This window comes from Triturus cristatus, chromosome 2_1 (assembly GCF_964204655.1).
Source record: "Triturus cristatus chromosome 2_1, aTriCri1.1, whole genome shotgun sequence".
Taxonomy (NCBI): Eukaryota; Metazoa; Chordata; class Amphibia; order Caudata; family Salamandridae; genus Triturus; species Triturus cristatus.
Window position 1 is genome coordinate 817,669,513 of NC_140581.1, and position 17,692 is coordinate 817,687,204.

The following is a 17,692-nucleotide window of genomic DNA, read 5'->3' on the forward strand; positions in this document are numbered from 1 at the left end:
GATTCCCAATTCAGGAGCCGCGAGTCTTTCTCTAGATCTTGCCAGAAAAACAGGCCTGCCAATTTAAGAGGACGGGATAATTGATCATTCAGGCATTCTGGTGTACCCGGGGAATCCCATATCGGGGCCTAAGGAGCATAGTATGGAATTTTTAGTATCTTTCTGACATACAACCAGTTCCTAAGAGCAGTGTCAAGGATTTTTAGCCTGACTCTTTTAAAAAACCGTGGATCGCCATATTTAAATAGGAAATATTCTTGCCCCTGAGGTATACCGTGTAATAGGGCTTGAAACAATAAACCCAAAGAGGAGGCATCCGTCTTTCCGGCTAACATTCTAAAGTTTTTAAAATGAAAGGAGTGACAATAGGTAAGTAAATCCGGTAAGGTCAGCCCTCCCATAGCGAGGCCTCTCCTCAACTTTTTCCAGGAGATCCTCGGTGTCTTAGTATTTCATATGAAAGAGTCTATTTTCCCCTGTATTTTAGCTATATCCGGTGCTGGAAATGTCAGTGGAATAGACGCAAATAAAAAAGTGATCTTCGGCAGAATGACCATTTTGATTAGATTTACTCTGCCAAAAATACTCAAAGAGAGACCAGACCAACGCTGCAGTAAACCACAAACATCCTTATAAACCCTCATCAAATTCATTTTCGCTATTTCTGAGGTATTTTGGGCCAAAATTATACCCAGGTACCTCATATGTGTCTTAGCTCCGGCCACCCCTCGTGTCTGGTTCCAATGCATGGTCTCAGTTTTATCTTTGTTTACCCTATACCCCGAGATTTCTCCGAACAATTCCGCTTGCTCAAACAGTCTTGGAATAGCCTCGTCTGGATTTGAAGTAAACATAAGAAGATCATCGGCGTATAGGGCAAATTTTAAATCTAGGTCTGCAATTCTAAAAGGATGAATCCCGGGGTCAGCCCTGAGCTGACATACAAAAGGTTCAATATAGAGGTTAAATAGCAGAGGTGATAAGGGACACCCCTGTCTCGTTCCTCTAGAGATTATGAACCAGTCTGAAAGCACTCCGTTTACCAGAACTTTTGCTCTGGGGCTCTTATATAGGGACTGGACAGCTGAAACGAAGTTTGATGGGAGTCCGAACCTAGTTAGAGCCAACCATAAATATGACCAATTTACTTGATCGAAAGCCTTAGCGGCATCAATTGCCGTAAGGGTCAACGGGAGCTTCTTAGCCACTGCAACATCTACTGCTGCGATAGCTTGGTAGGTTAGCTCATTCAACTGCCTATCGGGAATAAAACCTCTCTGATCCTGATGCACAATTGTTTTGATGACTTTGGCCAACCTTGCTGCCAAGACCCCTGCAAAGATTTTATAGTCAGTATTCAGCAGCGAGATTGGTCTATAAGATTCAATTTTCAAAGGATCTTTATTAGGCTTCAGGATCAGAGTGACTGTCGCTTCAGACCAGGTATCCGGGATAGTGTCACCCGATAGATAAATTTTATTAAACAGAGTCGTCAAGGCGGAGACGACTTCCTCCGACTCTATCTGATACAATTCAATTGGGAGCCCGTCCGGACCTGCTGCCTTACCCCTAGCCATTTTTTTTATCTGGGCGGAGACTTCCTCTTCCCTGATACTTGAGGTTAAGAAGATACAGTCTGTTTCTGTTAACCGTGGGATCTCTACTTGATTTAGCCAGTCTTCTATTTTCCAGGTGGAGGGACATACATCTTCTTTATATAAGGTTTGCATGAATGATCTAGCCTCCTCTCTAATAAGGGCCGATCATGCGTGATGACTCCTGTCTCCTGAAGCATAATAGACCCAATCTGGTTTCGAACTCTATCCGTTCTAACTTTCCAGGCAAGGAGGCGGCCGCATTTCTCCCCATAGGAGAAATTCTGGAGCTTACTAGAGTCCCACCTATCTTTTAAGATTTTATCTAAACTTGCCTGATATTCTGCCCGTAGATCGTTGAGCTCACTCTGAATAAGAAGTATATTGTTTTGAAGATCTATAGAGGCCTGCTGTAGCTGCTCTTCCTTTTGTTTAATCCTAGCAATGCTCTCTCTTTCGGTCTGTCTTCTAACCTTGTTCCTCCTGATCATCCATGCACTTATGGTACCTCTTATGTAAGCTTTAAATGCTTCCCAAGTGATCTGATCAGTTACTGTTCCGGAATTGAACCTAAAATATTCCTCTATACCCAATTTTAAGTTGTTTATGACCTCCTCTTGTAGTAGTATGGACCTATCCAATGTCCACCTTCTCTGTTGATTTTCCTTTTTCAGATTTATGGTCAGTTCGACCATAGAGTGGTCGGAGAGTATGGCTGGGATATATATTACAGATTCCACATCAGGGAACAGTACTTGATCCAAAAGAAAATTATCGATCCTCGAGTGGTGCCTGTATTTTCGGCTATAAAAGGAAAAGTCCTTCCTGTTGCAGTTTTTTACCCTCCAAATATCTATTAAGTTGAAATCTTTAATTATATTTTTCAACTCTACTAGTGATTTTCGGGGAGGAATATATTTAGCCCTAGAAGTGCGGTCTAAATGCTCATCCAACACCAGGTTAAAGTCACCTCCCAGTACCACTGGGGATGTCAAGGCAGAGAGACTAGTTTTTAAATGTATCAGAGCTCCAGATGCATCCTGATTGGGCCCATAATAGACTGCACAGGCTAATGGAGAACCTTCAACTAGGAGAGATATAACTAACCATCTCCCTGAGTGGTCCGTCTCCGATTTTTCAACTCTAATCCCCTTATTAGATCTAACTAAAATTGCAACCCCCCTAGTGTTTCCTATCTGTTTTGAGCAGCGTAGTTCTTGAATCCATTTATATTTTCCAAACGCTGCCTCACACTCATGTGCTTCCAGATGGGTCTCTTCCAGTAAGCAAATGTCCGCCTCTGTCTTATTTAAAAATTCACAGACTCTAGCCATTTTCCTATTGCCTCTCAGTCCATTAACATTCCAGCTAATAATTTTAACTCTATTGGATGTACTGCTCATCTGGGGTTTTTTTTTTTTTTTTCACCTGAGCTTCTCTTACGGCGGATCGTTCTACCTTCTGAGTCTATACTTGCCCCTATTTCATACCATACATTCGTGTCCAATCTTATATGAGGAAATTTTTCTTTTTTGCTCCCCTTACCCTCCCCTCCTACCACCCCCCTCCACCCTTGAGGAACCCCCCCCTTAGGATCTTTGGCGATCTTGTCGCCTGTCGGGAGCCACTAGGACCCACCCGGGATAGGACATCCATGGATATTAAGATTGTAATAAAATTATACGCCATTTTCCTTTGCTCTTTGCCTTTTTTTTTTTTTTTTTTTTTTTTTGGATTTCCCCCATTTTCTCATCCCTTACCCATTTTCTCGTCTCTTACTCCCCTTCCCCCCCTCACTCATTCCTGTTCAAATTTTTTTTTTTTTTTTTTAACTACACCCTTCTTTTTTTTTTTTTTTCTTTTTTTTTTTCATCCCAACTTTATCAGAGGGGAAAAGGAAAATCACCCTTTTATATATTTATATGTATATTTTTATATTATTATTATTTACTTTTTTTTTTTTTTTTTTTTTTAAACGTGGGGTGATTTTCTAGTATCGGACAGAAATGTGTCCACTTCCTGCAGGGATGTGAAGATGTGTGTTTTATTGCACCAGACAACCCGTAAGGCTGCTGGGAACTTCATTTGTACCTGAGCTCCCATACTTCTCAGGTCAAGCATCCTAGAACCTAGCTCCCACTGCCTCTGTGCCGTAGCCCGGCCCACATCTGAGCGAATGAGGTACTTAGTGGATTCTATCTGTAGGGATTTGTCAGTTAGTGCGCGGCTCAGAATTAACTCCTTAACTGCATATGTTTGAAAGTTTACCAAGATTTTTCTGGGGGCTTTCCTATTAGGGTGCTGCCTATAGGGATCTCTGTGTGCTCTCTGAATTTCTTTTTCAAGGTCGATTTCGGGTTTATCTCTTAATACCCCCTCTCTTAGGAGCTTACAAATTAGAGTTTTGACATCACCATTCTCTGCACCCTCTGGTACTTTCAAAAATTTAAGGTTATTTCTTCTAGCATGTAACTCTAGTCTTTCGATATCTGTCTGTAGTAGTTTATTCTGAGCCTTTAAATCCACTATGTCCTTAGAATGGTCTTGAGTGATTTGAGACAAAGTGGCAACCTCAGTCTCCAATACCTTTGTTCGATTACTGATATCGTCCAGCTTCTGCTCCAGACTTGTACACTTCTCATTTATCTCTTTTTGGTTGGATTCGGAAATTTCAAACTTAGACAGTATTTCCCCACGGAGAGATTGTAGAAGTTGTGAGAGCTGGCTACCTCCATCTACTGAGCCCCCTGGATAGCACCTCTCATTGTCTACCATATCCGTCGCATTAACTTCATTTTGTGGGCTTGGTATTGGCAAGTGGGCTGATTTTATCAGGGTTCGAGGTTCAGAAGTAGTTTCAGTAATTTCAGCAGGAAGGGTTGTCTGCGCCGTCTGGGCCGTCTGGGCCGTCACATTACATTCAATCATCAAGGGAGAGAATCTATTTTCGGTCCGTACTTGGGGGAGCACTGGATCCAGGTTTATCTGATTATCAGCCTCTTTGCTTGGGATGCTAAATGAGCTAGAGGGGTCCAATGTGTAGGGAGGTGCGGCGGAAGGAGTTACTTTGTTCTTAGAGTTAGCGGCTTGCTCCATAATATTAAAGAAGGTTTTTAAGGAGGGAGTCGACTTAAATAAGGGAGCTCGGCCTCCTACAACCTGTCGTTTTTTTTTCTCCCGTCTTGCCGCCCTTCTCCTTCTTTTTCCTCTGCCTAGGTGTAATCGGAATTACTGTGCTGGCCTCACCAGAGAGGGCAAACTGCAGCTCACTTTCTATCTGTGAGCGTAACTGGTATCTATTTCTCTGGGCTATTGGGATAAATTTAGCAGATTTTCCAGGTGATAGGATGGCCGTGCCTGCCCCCTCAACGGTCAGAATCTGCCGGACAGTCCCAGAGCACCCCTTGTTATAGCACGACTCCTCTTTGATGTCCGGAGTCTGTGCAGGCAGGGGTCTTGTCACCTGGGGGTCGCTTGTTGGGGGTTTCCTGCCATTGTCCTTTGATCCTTTCAGGGCCGGGTCGGGAGGAGCCCCAGACACCCAGCAGGCGTGGAGCCAGCCCTCGGGGAGGCCGGCGGGTCGATCGAAACCCACCTTCCCAGGGAAGCGCAAAGGCTCGGACCTCTGTTTGGGTAGTGGGGGGTTCCCAGGCTAGGATGGTGTCGATTTTGGGCTGTAGAGGGGCGACCTGCCCGCTCCCGACCTGGTGCCCCAGGTAGGTTACCGAACCTTGCCCAATCTGGCATTTGCTGGCTTTCACGGTGAGGCCCGCCTGGCGTAGGGCGGTTAGCACCCTCCCGAGGTGCTGGAGGTGCTCACTCCATTCGGAACTAAAAACTGCAATATCGTCGAGATATGCAGCGCTGAATTTTTCCAGCCCGGCCAGGACTCTATTTACCAGTCGCTGGAAGGTGGCCAGGGCATTTTTCAGCCCGAAGGGCATCACGCGAAAGCGATAGTGCCCATCCGGGGTGGAGAAGGCGGACCGCTCCTTGGCTCCCTCTGTGAGCGCAATTTGCCAGTAGCCGCAGGTGAGATCGAAGGTGCTGAGGAACCGAGCAGCCCCGAGCCGGTCAATGAGCTCGTCGGCTCGGGGAATGGGGTGGGCATCGGCTCGGGTGACTTCATTGAGTCCCCGGTAGTCCACGCAGAAGCGGAGTTCCGGGGCGACCCCGGGGGCAGCTGCTTTTGGGACCAGGACCACGGGGCTGGCCCAGGGGCTGTCTGAGGGTTCGATCACGCCTAGGGACAACATTTTCGAGACTTCGGCTTGGATACAGGACCGGACCCGATCAGGGACTCGGTAGGCTCGGTGTCTCACTGGTGGGCTGCCCCGGTATCCACATCATGGACACACCAGTCGGTGACCTTGGGGACCAGGGAGAAAAGGTCCGGAAACTGCCCTAGGAGCTGGCGGCAATCCTCACGTTGCTGGGGAGTGAGAGACGGAGAGAGGTTCACTCCCTCTACGGAGCCGTCCTTCTCCTTGGTGCACAGAAGATCAGGGAGAGGATCTGACTCTTCTTCGGACCCGTCATCAGTGGCCAGTAGGAGGCTCAGCTCCGTCCGCACAAAGTGGGGCTTGAGGCGGTTCACGTGGAGGACCCGGAGGGGGTCCCGGGGTGACTGGACGTCTACCAAGTACGTGACCGGGCTCTTCCGCTCAACTACTTTGAAGGGCCCGGTCCATTTATCCTGGAGAGCGCAGGGTTTCACGGGGGCCATGACCCACACCAGCTGGCCCGGCTGAAACTTGACCAATGCGGCGTTCTGGTCATACCAGCGCTTCATCTCCTCCTGACTCGCCTCCAGGTTGGCCTCTGCCATCTCCCGGAATCTCCTAGTCTGATTTCGGAGGGTCAGGATGTAACGGAACACATCTCGGGGGGGGGGGGGGCCTCGGGGCGCCGCCTCCCACTCTTCCTTGAACAGGCTGAGGGGCCCCCTGACGGGGTGCCCGTAGAGTAACTCAAAGGGGCTGAAACCCAAGGATTTCTGGGGAACTTCTCGGTATGCGAATAGGAGGCAGGGGAGCAGGATGTCCCACTTACGCCGGAGGGGCTCTTCCAGGCCCACGATCATCCCCTTCAGAGTCCGGTTAAACCGCTCTACCAGGCCGTTTCCTTGGGGGTGGTACGGGGTGGTGAACTTATAGGACACCCCGCACTGTTGCCATAAGGACCTCATGTATCGGGAGATAAAGTTGGTACCGCGATCGCTCACGACCTCGCGGGGAAAACCCATGCGGGAGAAGATCCCCATCAACGCCCGGCCCACCACTGGGGCCATGACGGTGCGCAGGGGGATGGCCTCAGGGTAACGGGTGGCATGGTCCACCAGGACGAGGATGAACCGGTGCCCCTGGGAAGTTGGGGGGTCCAGAGGTCCTACAATGTCGATACCGACCCGCTCCAAAGGGGTACTGATGACAGAGAAGGGTTGGAGGGGAGCCTTGCGCTTCCCTCCACTCTTCCCACTGGCCTGGCACGTGGGACAGGACTTGCAGTTGGCTTCCACATCCGCTTTCATTCTGGGCCAGTAGAAGTGAGTCACGAGGCGACTTTATGTTTTGTCCTGACCCAAGTGGCCTGCGAGGGGAACGTCGTGGGCCAAGCCCAGGAGGAGGTTTCGGAAGCGTAGGGGTACCACCAGCACCCGGCCGGACCCTAGCTCCACCGACTTCTGTTCGCTGTACAAAAGGTCATTCTCTCAATACACCCGGTGCGTCCCCGTCTGGTCGCCTGCGGCCTGGGCCTCTGCCTGTTGCCGGGACCCGACCAGGGAGGGACAGGTAGCCTGCTCTCGGCAGAACTCCTCTCGGTAGGGGCCCCCCTCGTGGCGCCACTGGGCTAATTCGGGCAGATCGCCTAACTCGGTGACTGGGGTGGAGTCGGAAGGCGGGGGTTCATCACTGGCGATCGACTCTTCTGGTGGGGGGATGGGGGGACCCTCGTCCGGGACCATCCTATCTTCAGGGGTCGGGTCGTCGTCGACTTCCCTCAGGGGGGGTCAGTCGAGCCGCCATGGATCGAGTGGTGGCGCACACCCACTCAGGGAGGCCCATCATCCCTAAGTGGGTCTTGCGCTCAACTTGTCCCCAGGGGGAACTTTCCAGGTTGTTCCCCAGGAGACAGTCGATGGGCTGGGAGGTTCTCACTGCGACCTTCAGTTTACCGACCACCCCTCCCCACTCAAAGGGTACCAGGGCTACCTTACATAGGCTTTCTGTGTTGTCGGCTGAAATGACAGGGCAAAATACTTTGGGGAGGACCTGGTCTTCGTGTACTAAATGGCTGAGGATACCGGTGATGCTGGCCCCGGTGTCACGGAGGGCTTCTACTTGGTGGCCATTGATCGTTACGAGCTGCCCATATTTCTTTGTGTTAGAGGGCAGGAGGCTCCCAGGGACCATCTCTCTATCTCCTAAGGATACTAGGGCCATAGCGGCGGGTTCCCACTCCTCGGCCTCCTCAACCTCCTCCCCCAGGGCTACATTGGCTATCTGTCTAGCAGGGGGTGCTGCCTGGGTGGTGCGTGGGGCCATGGAGCATTCAGGGTCGTTGGCGTAATGCCCGGGCTTCTGGCAACGGAAACAAGTGATGGTTACCCGGTGCCCCCGTCTAAGGGGGGGGGCCGGATACAGCTGGTGGGGGTGCCGGGAAAGGTGGAGGTTGGGACTTCAGGGGACTAGCCTGGAACTCTCTCTGCCCTCCCTGGTTTCCCCCCTCTCTGGCGGGGTGGTCCCTGACTGGCTCGGGGGTACTCTCCTACAGGGCCCCGGGAGACCCGGGTGTTGGTCCAGCGATCCGCCTCGACAGCCAGCTTTCTTGGGTCCGTGAGCTTGCTGTCGAGCAGATGCTGGCGTAGTTCCACAAAGCAGTTGGCAGCCAGGTGTTCCCACAACATAAGGTCGGTTAGTTCTTCCAGGGTGGTTACCTTGCTGCCCTTGATCCACCCATCGAAGGCGCGGCTGAAGAAATTCACATATTCCACCCAGGTGGTACCCGGGATCTTCCTGCAGTCCCGGAACCACTGGCGGTACATCTCCGGGGTGAGGCCGTACCTTGTGAGGAGGGCCGCTTTCATGTGTTCATAGGAGGTCTGCATGGAGGTGGGTAGGTCAAGCAGGATGTCTCTCCCTTCGCTCAGGAATCGTCCCCATAACCCAGCCCCCCAATCCTTCTGCGGGACCCGATGGGAGGTCATGGCGACCACGTAGGCCCGGAACCACTGCTGAATGTCATCATTTTTGTAATATTCTTTGACCACATCCTTGGGGATGTGGACCTTCTGCTCCGTCGGGGCGGCCGCCTCCCGGTTCCCCGGGGGCCGCGCTTCTTCGCTTCTTGCTTTCAGTTCTATTTCCTTCAGGCTGCGTTCATGTTCTAGTTGAAGTCTCCTTCCCTCGTGTTCTCGTTGGAGTTTCTTCTCTTCTAGTTCTCCTTGTACTCGCAACTGTTCTACTGCTAGCTTTTTCTCGGCTAATTTCAACTCGCCCTCAATTTTGAGTTTGGCTAATTCGAGCTTGTGATGGCGACTTTTTTCTCTGTCTGCTAGTTCCTCCGGGGATAGGCCCCCGTCTGGTACGAAGCCTCGCACCTGGTTGCTGCTGCGTTCTCCTTGGGAGGGTCCAGCTTCGTGGTGGGGCTCCCCTGCTCCTTCTGGGCAGGAGGCTCCAGAATCCACCCAAGCTTTCAGAGCCTTTTGCATATCTTCTTTGGTGTTGAGACCAGTGGTAGCGATTCTGAGTTCCTTACAGAATTGCTTTAGTTCTTTGTGAGTGTACTCTTCCAGCTGTTCCACCTGGAACACGGTACTGGCGTCGTTTTCTATGAGAACCACGGCGTTTCCTTCTGCCATCTTTGTCGGTAGTGCGTCAGCCGTTCACGGTACGATCTCTAGATTATGGGCCCGAATCCCGTCGCTTGCCACCAATGTTAGAACCCGACCTCAGAGGGGCCCGGAGGGGGCCCTGACTACCCTGAGACCCACCCTCGAGGTATCGTAGCCGGGCACTGGCGGGAGACTCCTCAGGGGAGGAACCTCGTATCTAGGATCGCACACTCGGCACCACACGACAGAGAGACACCACACGAGGAGTTCTTAAGAGCAAATCTTTATCAGATCGGAGTGGTAGGATCTTTATGATCAGCAAGGCAAAATATATACAAGTAGAGCGCGGGCTCACCAAGTCTTGAAGGGGGGATAGGAGGTAGCGGGACAGTCTTTGGGGGTATGGATCAAATGCAGGACCGTACCCGGCGCACAGCTCACAATCCTCGAGCTGGGGGATGCGCTTGTCGTCGTGGGGTCCGGCGGGACCAAGAGAGTCTGTGGGAGCCGCGAGTTACTCAGCAGGGCTCGAGCGCGAGTTCGGAGGTCTTACGATCTTCAGGGAGCCGCGAGTCACTCAGCAGGGCTCAAGCACAAGTTCGGGGGTCTTACGATCTTCAGGGAGCCGCGAGTCACTCAGCAGGGCTCAGGCACAAGTTCGGAGGTTTGACGATCTTCAGGGAGCCGCGAGTCACTCAGCAGGGCTCAGGTGTTTCCAAGGCGAATCTGCCGGACAGTCCCAGAGCACCCCTTGTTATAGGACGACTCCTCTTTGATGTCCGGAGTCTGTGCAGGCAGGGGTCTTGTCACCTGGGGGTCGCTTGTTGGGGGTTTCCTGCCATTGTCCTTTGATCCTTTCAGGGCCGGGTCGGGAGGAGCCCCAGACACCCAGCAGGCGTGGAGCCAGCCCTCGGGGAGGCCGGCGGGTCGATCGAAACCCACCTTCCCAGGGAAGCGCAGAGGTGTGATGGAAACTGCTCCTCCCTTTCTCATCCCAAGGGGAGCGCGATGTCCTCCAGCCGGAGTGGCGCCTATAGGCTAGGGTCGCGCTGGGGCCGGGCGGCCATCTTGGTGCATGAAGTGGGCACGCGGGCCCGGGGTGGCCGAAGAAGGAAGGCCACGGATGGGGGAAGTCCGGGTCGGGTGTGTGTGTTCTGGTGGAAAGGATCGGCTAGGCTGTGGGCTCGGGGCTGGTGTGAGGTGCAGGGGTCAGGTCTGACTATGTTACGAGGGCCGGGTCTAACAATTATCTATACATATTTCAACCCCCCGCTCATTGTTTTGCAATTCCATAAATCGTTTCATAAAAAATTTTAAAAAGCAAATGTCGTCCCTCTCATCCTGATCATTTGAACATTTCTACCCCACCCCAACCTACCCCTACATCTCAGACTCTCTGTAACACACTCAATTCTGTTTTCATTGACAAAATAAAGATCATCTAATACAGCATCCCCACTAGCCCTCTTGAATTCAAGTCAGGAGGACACGAACCCCGTTACTCTATCTGCATTTCCGGATATCAGCAAGGATTGCCTCAAGGACCTGCTGCTTAAAGTAAAATCATGCTCTCCAAACAATACCTGCCCCACTAAAATTCTAAAACTAGTATTCTCCAATATTGCATATTCAGCCCTCTTACTCCTTAACCTCTCCATCAACCTAGGGATGGTGCCTAGTATATTCAAGTAAGCTATCATGGTACCCCTTCAGAAAAAAAGTAGAAGTCCCACTGACACTGAAAAACTATAGACTCATTTCTCTTTTACCCTTGTTGGCTAAAGTACTAAAAGCACATGTGGCACAAAACATCTGTACCTTTTTAGAAGAGACCAAATTCCTGGATTCATGTCAGGCAGGTTTCACCCTACCCCACCCCACCCCACAGAAGCGGTTATCCTCTCATGTGATAGAAGACATGTGCAAAGAATGCGATAAAAGGGTCAAACAAGCACTGGTCCTCCTTGATCTGTCAGCAGCCTACGACATGTGGACCACAATATCCTAGTAGAATGTGTCAAGGTCGTGGGGCTACAGGGCCCAGTGCTTGACTGGATCATGTCCTTTCTAAAAGACTGTGATCAATTAGTCCGTCTGACTCTATACAATTCATCTAAGGTTCATCTCGACTGTGGAGTCCCACAGGGCTTGTACCTTTCCCCACATCTCTTTAACCTTTACATCCACCCACTACCCCACTCTCTCAAAAATAGAATCTGCACAATCTATAATTATGCTGATGATATGCAATTACTTTTTAGGATTGACAACTCCCAAGAATCTAAGGAGAACTTTCAAACCACAAGGCTGTTCATCGTCAATTGAATCAACAGCAAACACCTTAAACTGAACTCCGAGAAAAACAAAAGTGTCATAAATAAAAGCAAGCTTGAATACTGGACAACATCATTGTGCCTCCCCGGTAATGGGAGCCCCCCAACCGCCAAAAAATCAGTAAAGAATTTCAGGGTGATTATTAATTCTGAACTATCCATGAATGCACAAATAAGAGAAGTAGTCTCCTAATCCTTCTGAATGCTCTGTAGAATGAGGAAAATCGCAAAATTACTTACCGTGGAGGCCCTTATCCAAGCTGTCATTACATTTGCTGTCTCTAGGATAGATTACACCAATTGCCTATATGTGGGCCTACCTACGTGCCTTATCAATAGGCTCCAAATTACCCAGAACCAGGAAGAATGATTAATATATTGATAACCTAAACAGTGCCACATCCCCCTCTGAAGACAAATTTCCATTGGCTGTCTGTGGAACATAGAACAATATTCAAAACCGGTTGCATCATCTTCAAAACAATCAATTATAAAAGTCCTGCATTTACTACTTTCCGAATTTAGAAGTACTCCCCTAAATGCACATTACACTCATATGAACTATTTTGCGGTACCTAATTTCAAGAAGAAGAGAAAGGGCGGCACCAAATTCGCAGTCATCGCACCCAATATCTGGAACTGTTCCCCTCCCCTACCAGAGATTAGGTTGGCCTCACCTCATGCTATACAAAATTCAGGAAACTGCTAAAGACATGGCTATTGGGTTAAGCATACAAATAAATTCTTGCTACCAGCATTTTCACCTTACCATTTCCACACCAGCGCTATGAAACTAATCAGTATATTCGCACTTTACAAGTATCTGTAACGTAACATAACAATATTTCGTAATTCTAAGCCTCAAGACAGAAGCATAAACACTTTAGACAGCTTGAAAATATTATGATCAGACTAAAGGTGAATGCATATTGACTTTGAATCACCCACCCCCGTTTGCCTGTATTGACCACTGCACACCTTTTTAATCTAAAAAGTATAGCTCACTAGTCATGATAGGGCCTAGCTCTGGGGAAAGATTCTGAAGTTGCTATGAAGTGGTATGTTGGGCATGACTAATGTGAGAGAAGAACCTACAGAATATAGGAGACCACTGCACACCTTTTTAATCTAAAAACTATAGCTCACTAGTCATGATAGGGCCTAGCTCTGGGGAAAGATTCTGAAGTTGCTATGAAGTGGTATGTTGGGCATGACTAATGTGAGAGAAGAACCTACAGAATATAGGAATTCATAAAATAAATACTTTTACAATCCAAACTCATGTGAAATAAACAAGAAGCACTACAAAGTTGTGTCAGCACACGTCAAAAACAAACTTACAATTTCGGAATCTGATCAAAATGAAATCCTGCTCTCGCCTTAGGGTCAATTGGGGAAATGACTATGAATGGCATCTGAAACATCCCAGTGAAACGGTCTACCCCTCCAACACCAATCATTGCATTGAAAGATGCTTTCTTAGCTTTCGCTAGAATGATGTGGGATTCCTTTTAGAAAGACCCCATGGAATTTTCGAATGGCTGGTTTCGCCTGGATATATACCAGTCCAGGAACATTAATCGTAATCAAAGACTCATCTGACATACTTCTTACGGAAGTAATCCATCTAATATTTACAGATCACAATGCATCCAAAACAGGGAGAGCAACAAAAAAAGTCAAGCTCTACATCATAAGCATTGTAATCATCTACCTGATGACACCTGTGGCAGTCTTGAAAAACCACTGTTCTTAGCTACACACAGATTTTCTAGCAGGGAGAATACAGTTGATACTTTTGAGGAGCATAATAATTATCTCGAACACAGAAGATGGGAAGGCCTCTGCTGTGCCTCTCTACCGCTCCCTACATTTATAGGGGTGCAATTTAGGGTCATTGCAGGACCTTTCAGTGCCTGGAGAGGCAGTCAGAGGGAATGAGCAATACCTGCTATTTCCTCACAAAAGACCAGTCAGTTGGCACTTCGATGTGAAGGCCACATCCAAGATTCTTTAGTCCGGGGACAGCCACTGTGAGACCAAGGGGGTTGGAGTTAGAGAGCTCCGCCACCTTCAACATACTTGCTCTCGTTTGACAGCAAGATAATCCGATGATCCACCAAAAGACTAAAGTGCAGTAAACAACTTCTTTGCACTGACCTATGGAAGATACGGCTGTGTGCTACAGTTTATCCTTGTCACGCTTGCCGACCACAGCACTGGTCGGAAGGCTCAATTCTATCTTCTGTTGGACAAGGTTAATGCTGATAGGCGCTAAGGGGGTTAACTCACTCACAGGATCACCCGTGTCTTTACAGCACTTAAAAGCTGAAACTGTGTATTATGCAGCTCTATAGATTAATTAAGTTAGCATTATCACTATCATGTGAATACTGCATTATAGATAGGCTGGTACACAAATCCTTCCCTTAAACATACGAATGTACATAATAGCAGCAGTTTTAGAAAGCTTTTCAGGGATTTGTGAAATTGGTGCATCAGCACTTAGACAGCATGTGGGCTAAAAGTGTGGGAAAAAAAGGTCTGCCAGATGTGCAGCTTTCCTTCGCGGTCAGCAAGGCTAACATTTGTAATACCTGGACATTTGTCTGGCAAGGATTTCATAAAGTGACGAATATAGCATTCAGTAAAAGGATTTGAGGGAAATTTACATTTCACATTTTAACAAGCACATAATAAAAGGATTACGTGGACTGCAATGGATGTTTTGTGTAAGTAAAAGCTAAAGGAATATTACCTCTGGAAATCTTCTTCACCGAGTGCGAGATTATAGAGGAAGAAGGGGTCTGCGTCATCAGACAGCCGCACCACGAGGTCCTGCAGAAATCAGATTACAATAATAGTCAGGTCGTGCCCTGCTGCGGCGCGTGCGCAGCGAGCCCTAACTCTCGAGCTGAGCGTTGCGTTACTAAGAAAACATGAGCTCACATCATATCTGGGGTTCGCAAGCCATTACCGACACTTACACACACCAAATAAATCAATCAAGCTTAAGGGTTTAGCAGCACCCGGCGCCAGACTCGGTTTAACAGTTTTACATGAATAACTCGAGCATGGCCGCCTCGCGGCCTCCGCAGGAATACAAATGAATGGTAGCTTTATTCCAGCTCTGAACACTTCAGGCTCCAGATACCTCTAAAAACACCAACTGCTTTCTTCATTTGTGGTACATGGTTTAGAGCGGGTGTCCAACAATGTAGTAAAATCAGGAGCGGATCAAAGATGGACGATCACCTTAATCGCCATTTTATAATGACTTCGAATTACATTGTTTATATCAACTTTGTTCTTGCATGCATCTTTTGTAAATTTGGCAGTGATCAGATACTCTCTGAGCTGCTTTGCACTGCTCCTGGTTAACAGCTACGTTCGAAATATTTACAGCCCCCGGGAAAAACATAAGCGAATCACTATGCACAACTCTTAATTGATTTCATATAAACACAAATGTGCTTCCGAAGCCTCACAATCAGCTCACGTGGCATATGGACAAATGGAAATGCGCTTCGGAGAATAAAAGTGAAAAATAAATCGATTACTGCAAAACAGGCATAGTGCAATAAATCTGCAATAAAAATTCCAAGTTAAAAAAGGAAAATTAATCACACAAGACTTAATGGTTACTTACCTGTCATTTTACTTCTTGCCAATAATAGCACCCTTGAATACACTACAGCTCCTTTGCAAGGGAACAAGCATTGGCATAACCAATAGGTCTCGCCTTTGGGACCTTATAAGTGTTTAGCCATGCAACAGTTGATGCTGTTGTACCAATGATATTGTGCTGCACAACTAAATACTTATAAGGTCCCAAAAGCGAGACCTATTGGCTATGCCAATGCTTGTTTGGACTTGTGCCCTATGTGTACACATGTAGAACTTCGTAGTGAGACATACCCTAAAACAAATAGGGTACCTTCTTTCCAATTCTCATTTCACAGATAATGTGCCATGCTTTGGTGTTCACCCAGAGTACCATTTTATGGCCTAGATTTTCATCAGGTATAACCGTGTTATGAAAACTATCTTCCGTTCATCAAGTGCGCAGTCTTTTCTGCCACTAATCCCTTTGAGGTGAATGTATACGTGCTTTACCCACATCCACAATCTTAAAATTGTCTATTTCTGTGGAAATTCCTTTATTGTATCATACATTCTTATTTCTGTTGTGCCAGTTGCTGGTGGCTGCAAGTGCAGCGCTGACAGAAATGTCTTCAGAGCTCCTTTGTGAAAGTGTTGTATAGAGTGAAATAGAAGGAGCAGATAAACGCGAAGAGGCTTTTACAAACAAAAGGGCGCTTCTCGGCAATGCATTAGAGGACATTAAAATCAACCCTATGCCTCAATTTTTCGGTGTAGTCACTTTGTTTTCACAGTGTGATGGAAGTGGAGTGCCATGTTAGTGTCCTAGAATCAATTAGAGAAGGAAAATAATATGATGCGCACGCGAACACGCGCAGAACAATAATCTCTTCACAAAGATCTGAACTGCAAGGAAGCACACTGAATGTATGTGTCTGTATTTAACATAAAATTTGCATAAATCTACAAAGCCGTCAGCTCTATCTTTAACAGTGCATGGACTATGGTTTGTGTTCATTCGAAACGTGCCGAATATATACAGCCTGTTTCAGCAGGGCCGGACTTGGAACCAAAACAGGCCCTGGCAAAGTGCTCGACCGCCCCTCCCCCCGGGGGTTTGGGGTGCGGCTGAGCTATTTGCCTGTACCGGTATTCGGTGATTTTGTTACAGGGCCGATTTTGCAGCTATGCTGCAGTAACAGCCCTGTAACAAAAGCGGCCCCCCAGGGGCCCAAAACCAGTCGCCACCCTTACGGCGCACCGGAGGATTGCCCGGTGCCCGCTACGGCCAGTCCGACCCTGTGTTTCAGTAATGGATAGGGTAGGTGCATTGAGACGCAAGGGCTGGATTATGCTGCAAAGCTTTATAACAGTCTGGACCACACAGACCATAATAAAGGTGCCCAGACGGCATGGGATGGACTCTGGACGGGAAGACAGCCACCCACCAGCAGAAAATAAAAGCAAAGCGGATCCTTATTTTAAACTGAAACCAGAGTTTATGGTCTGGCTCGCAGTCAAACCTGCTTCTGTGAACTGCCTGGTATTCATGCGCAGCTGTTCTCATAGTTACCGATAAATGTTGTGACATTTATTGCCCTGGCCACTGGGCTAGCTATTTTCCAGCCTTTGAGCGGCTGCTGGGAACAATAGGCAGCCATTAGCTTCGGAAGTGACTTTAGATCACCATTAACATCTATTTTTGTGAAAAGTGGAAGCCAGTGGGTGGCAGGCACTGCAACTTCCAAACGTTGACATTTCTAGATCTATTCAGAGTTCTCGCCAGTAGAATACTGTAAATGTTTGTATGACTCGTGGAACGTTGACCAGGAGAGAAAAAGGTGCTCCGAGGGATGAAGGGTTGTGTAGCACCAGCAAAGTGTGGAGGCACAGGGAAAATCCCCAGTAGGATGGGGAACAAGCATTGGCCGCGCGGCCGTGAAAGTGACACAGCCGCGAAAGTGATCGCGATCAAGCGCATCAAGCGCTGCAAGCATTGGCGGTGCGCGCGAGCGGCCGAGAGAAGCGATCTGTGGTGGGGGGGGGGGGGGGGGGGAGAAGTGGGAGTTGTGTGACGGAGGAAAGACAGATGGCGGCTTGAGGCCACCAAAAGCGGGTGGTGGCACTTTCAAAAACTGCTTACTAAAGGTCTCGCAGAGCAGCGCATGCGCTGGCTCAGGCGAGACCTAAAAACAGAAGCAAAGACACACTCAACTCCTGTATTTTAGAGATAACTAGCCGAACTCTGTCACAGGCAACAGATGCACCTCACCACTCACTGTGGTACCAGGGGGACAAGTCAATGGATTTCCGCTGCCTTATTGTTA

At 48.5% G+C, this 17,692-nt stretch overlaps 1 protein-coding gene across 5 annotated transcripts in view; it reads right to left on the minus strand.

Moving 5' to 3' along the window:
* Window positions 1-17,692, minus strand: part of LOC146865911 (spindle assembly abnormal protein 6 homolog) — a 516,535-nt gene that overhangs the window by 346,815 nt on the left and 152,028 nt on the right. For all 5 annotated transcript variants that reach the window (XM_085632837.1, XM_085632841.1, XM_085632838.1 and 2 more), the window contains exon 3: window positions 14,521-14,600. In XM_085632837.1, coding sequence (XP_085488963.1) covers window positions 14,521-14,600 — 80 coding nt within the window. The remainder of the gene's footprint in view (window positions 1-14,520; window positions 14,601-17,692) is intronic.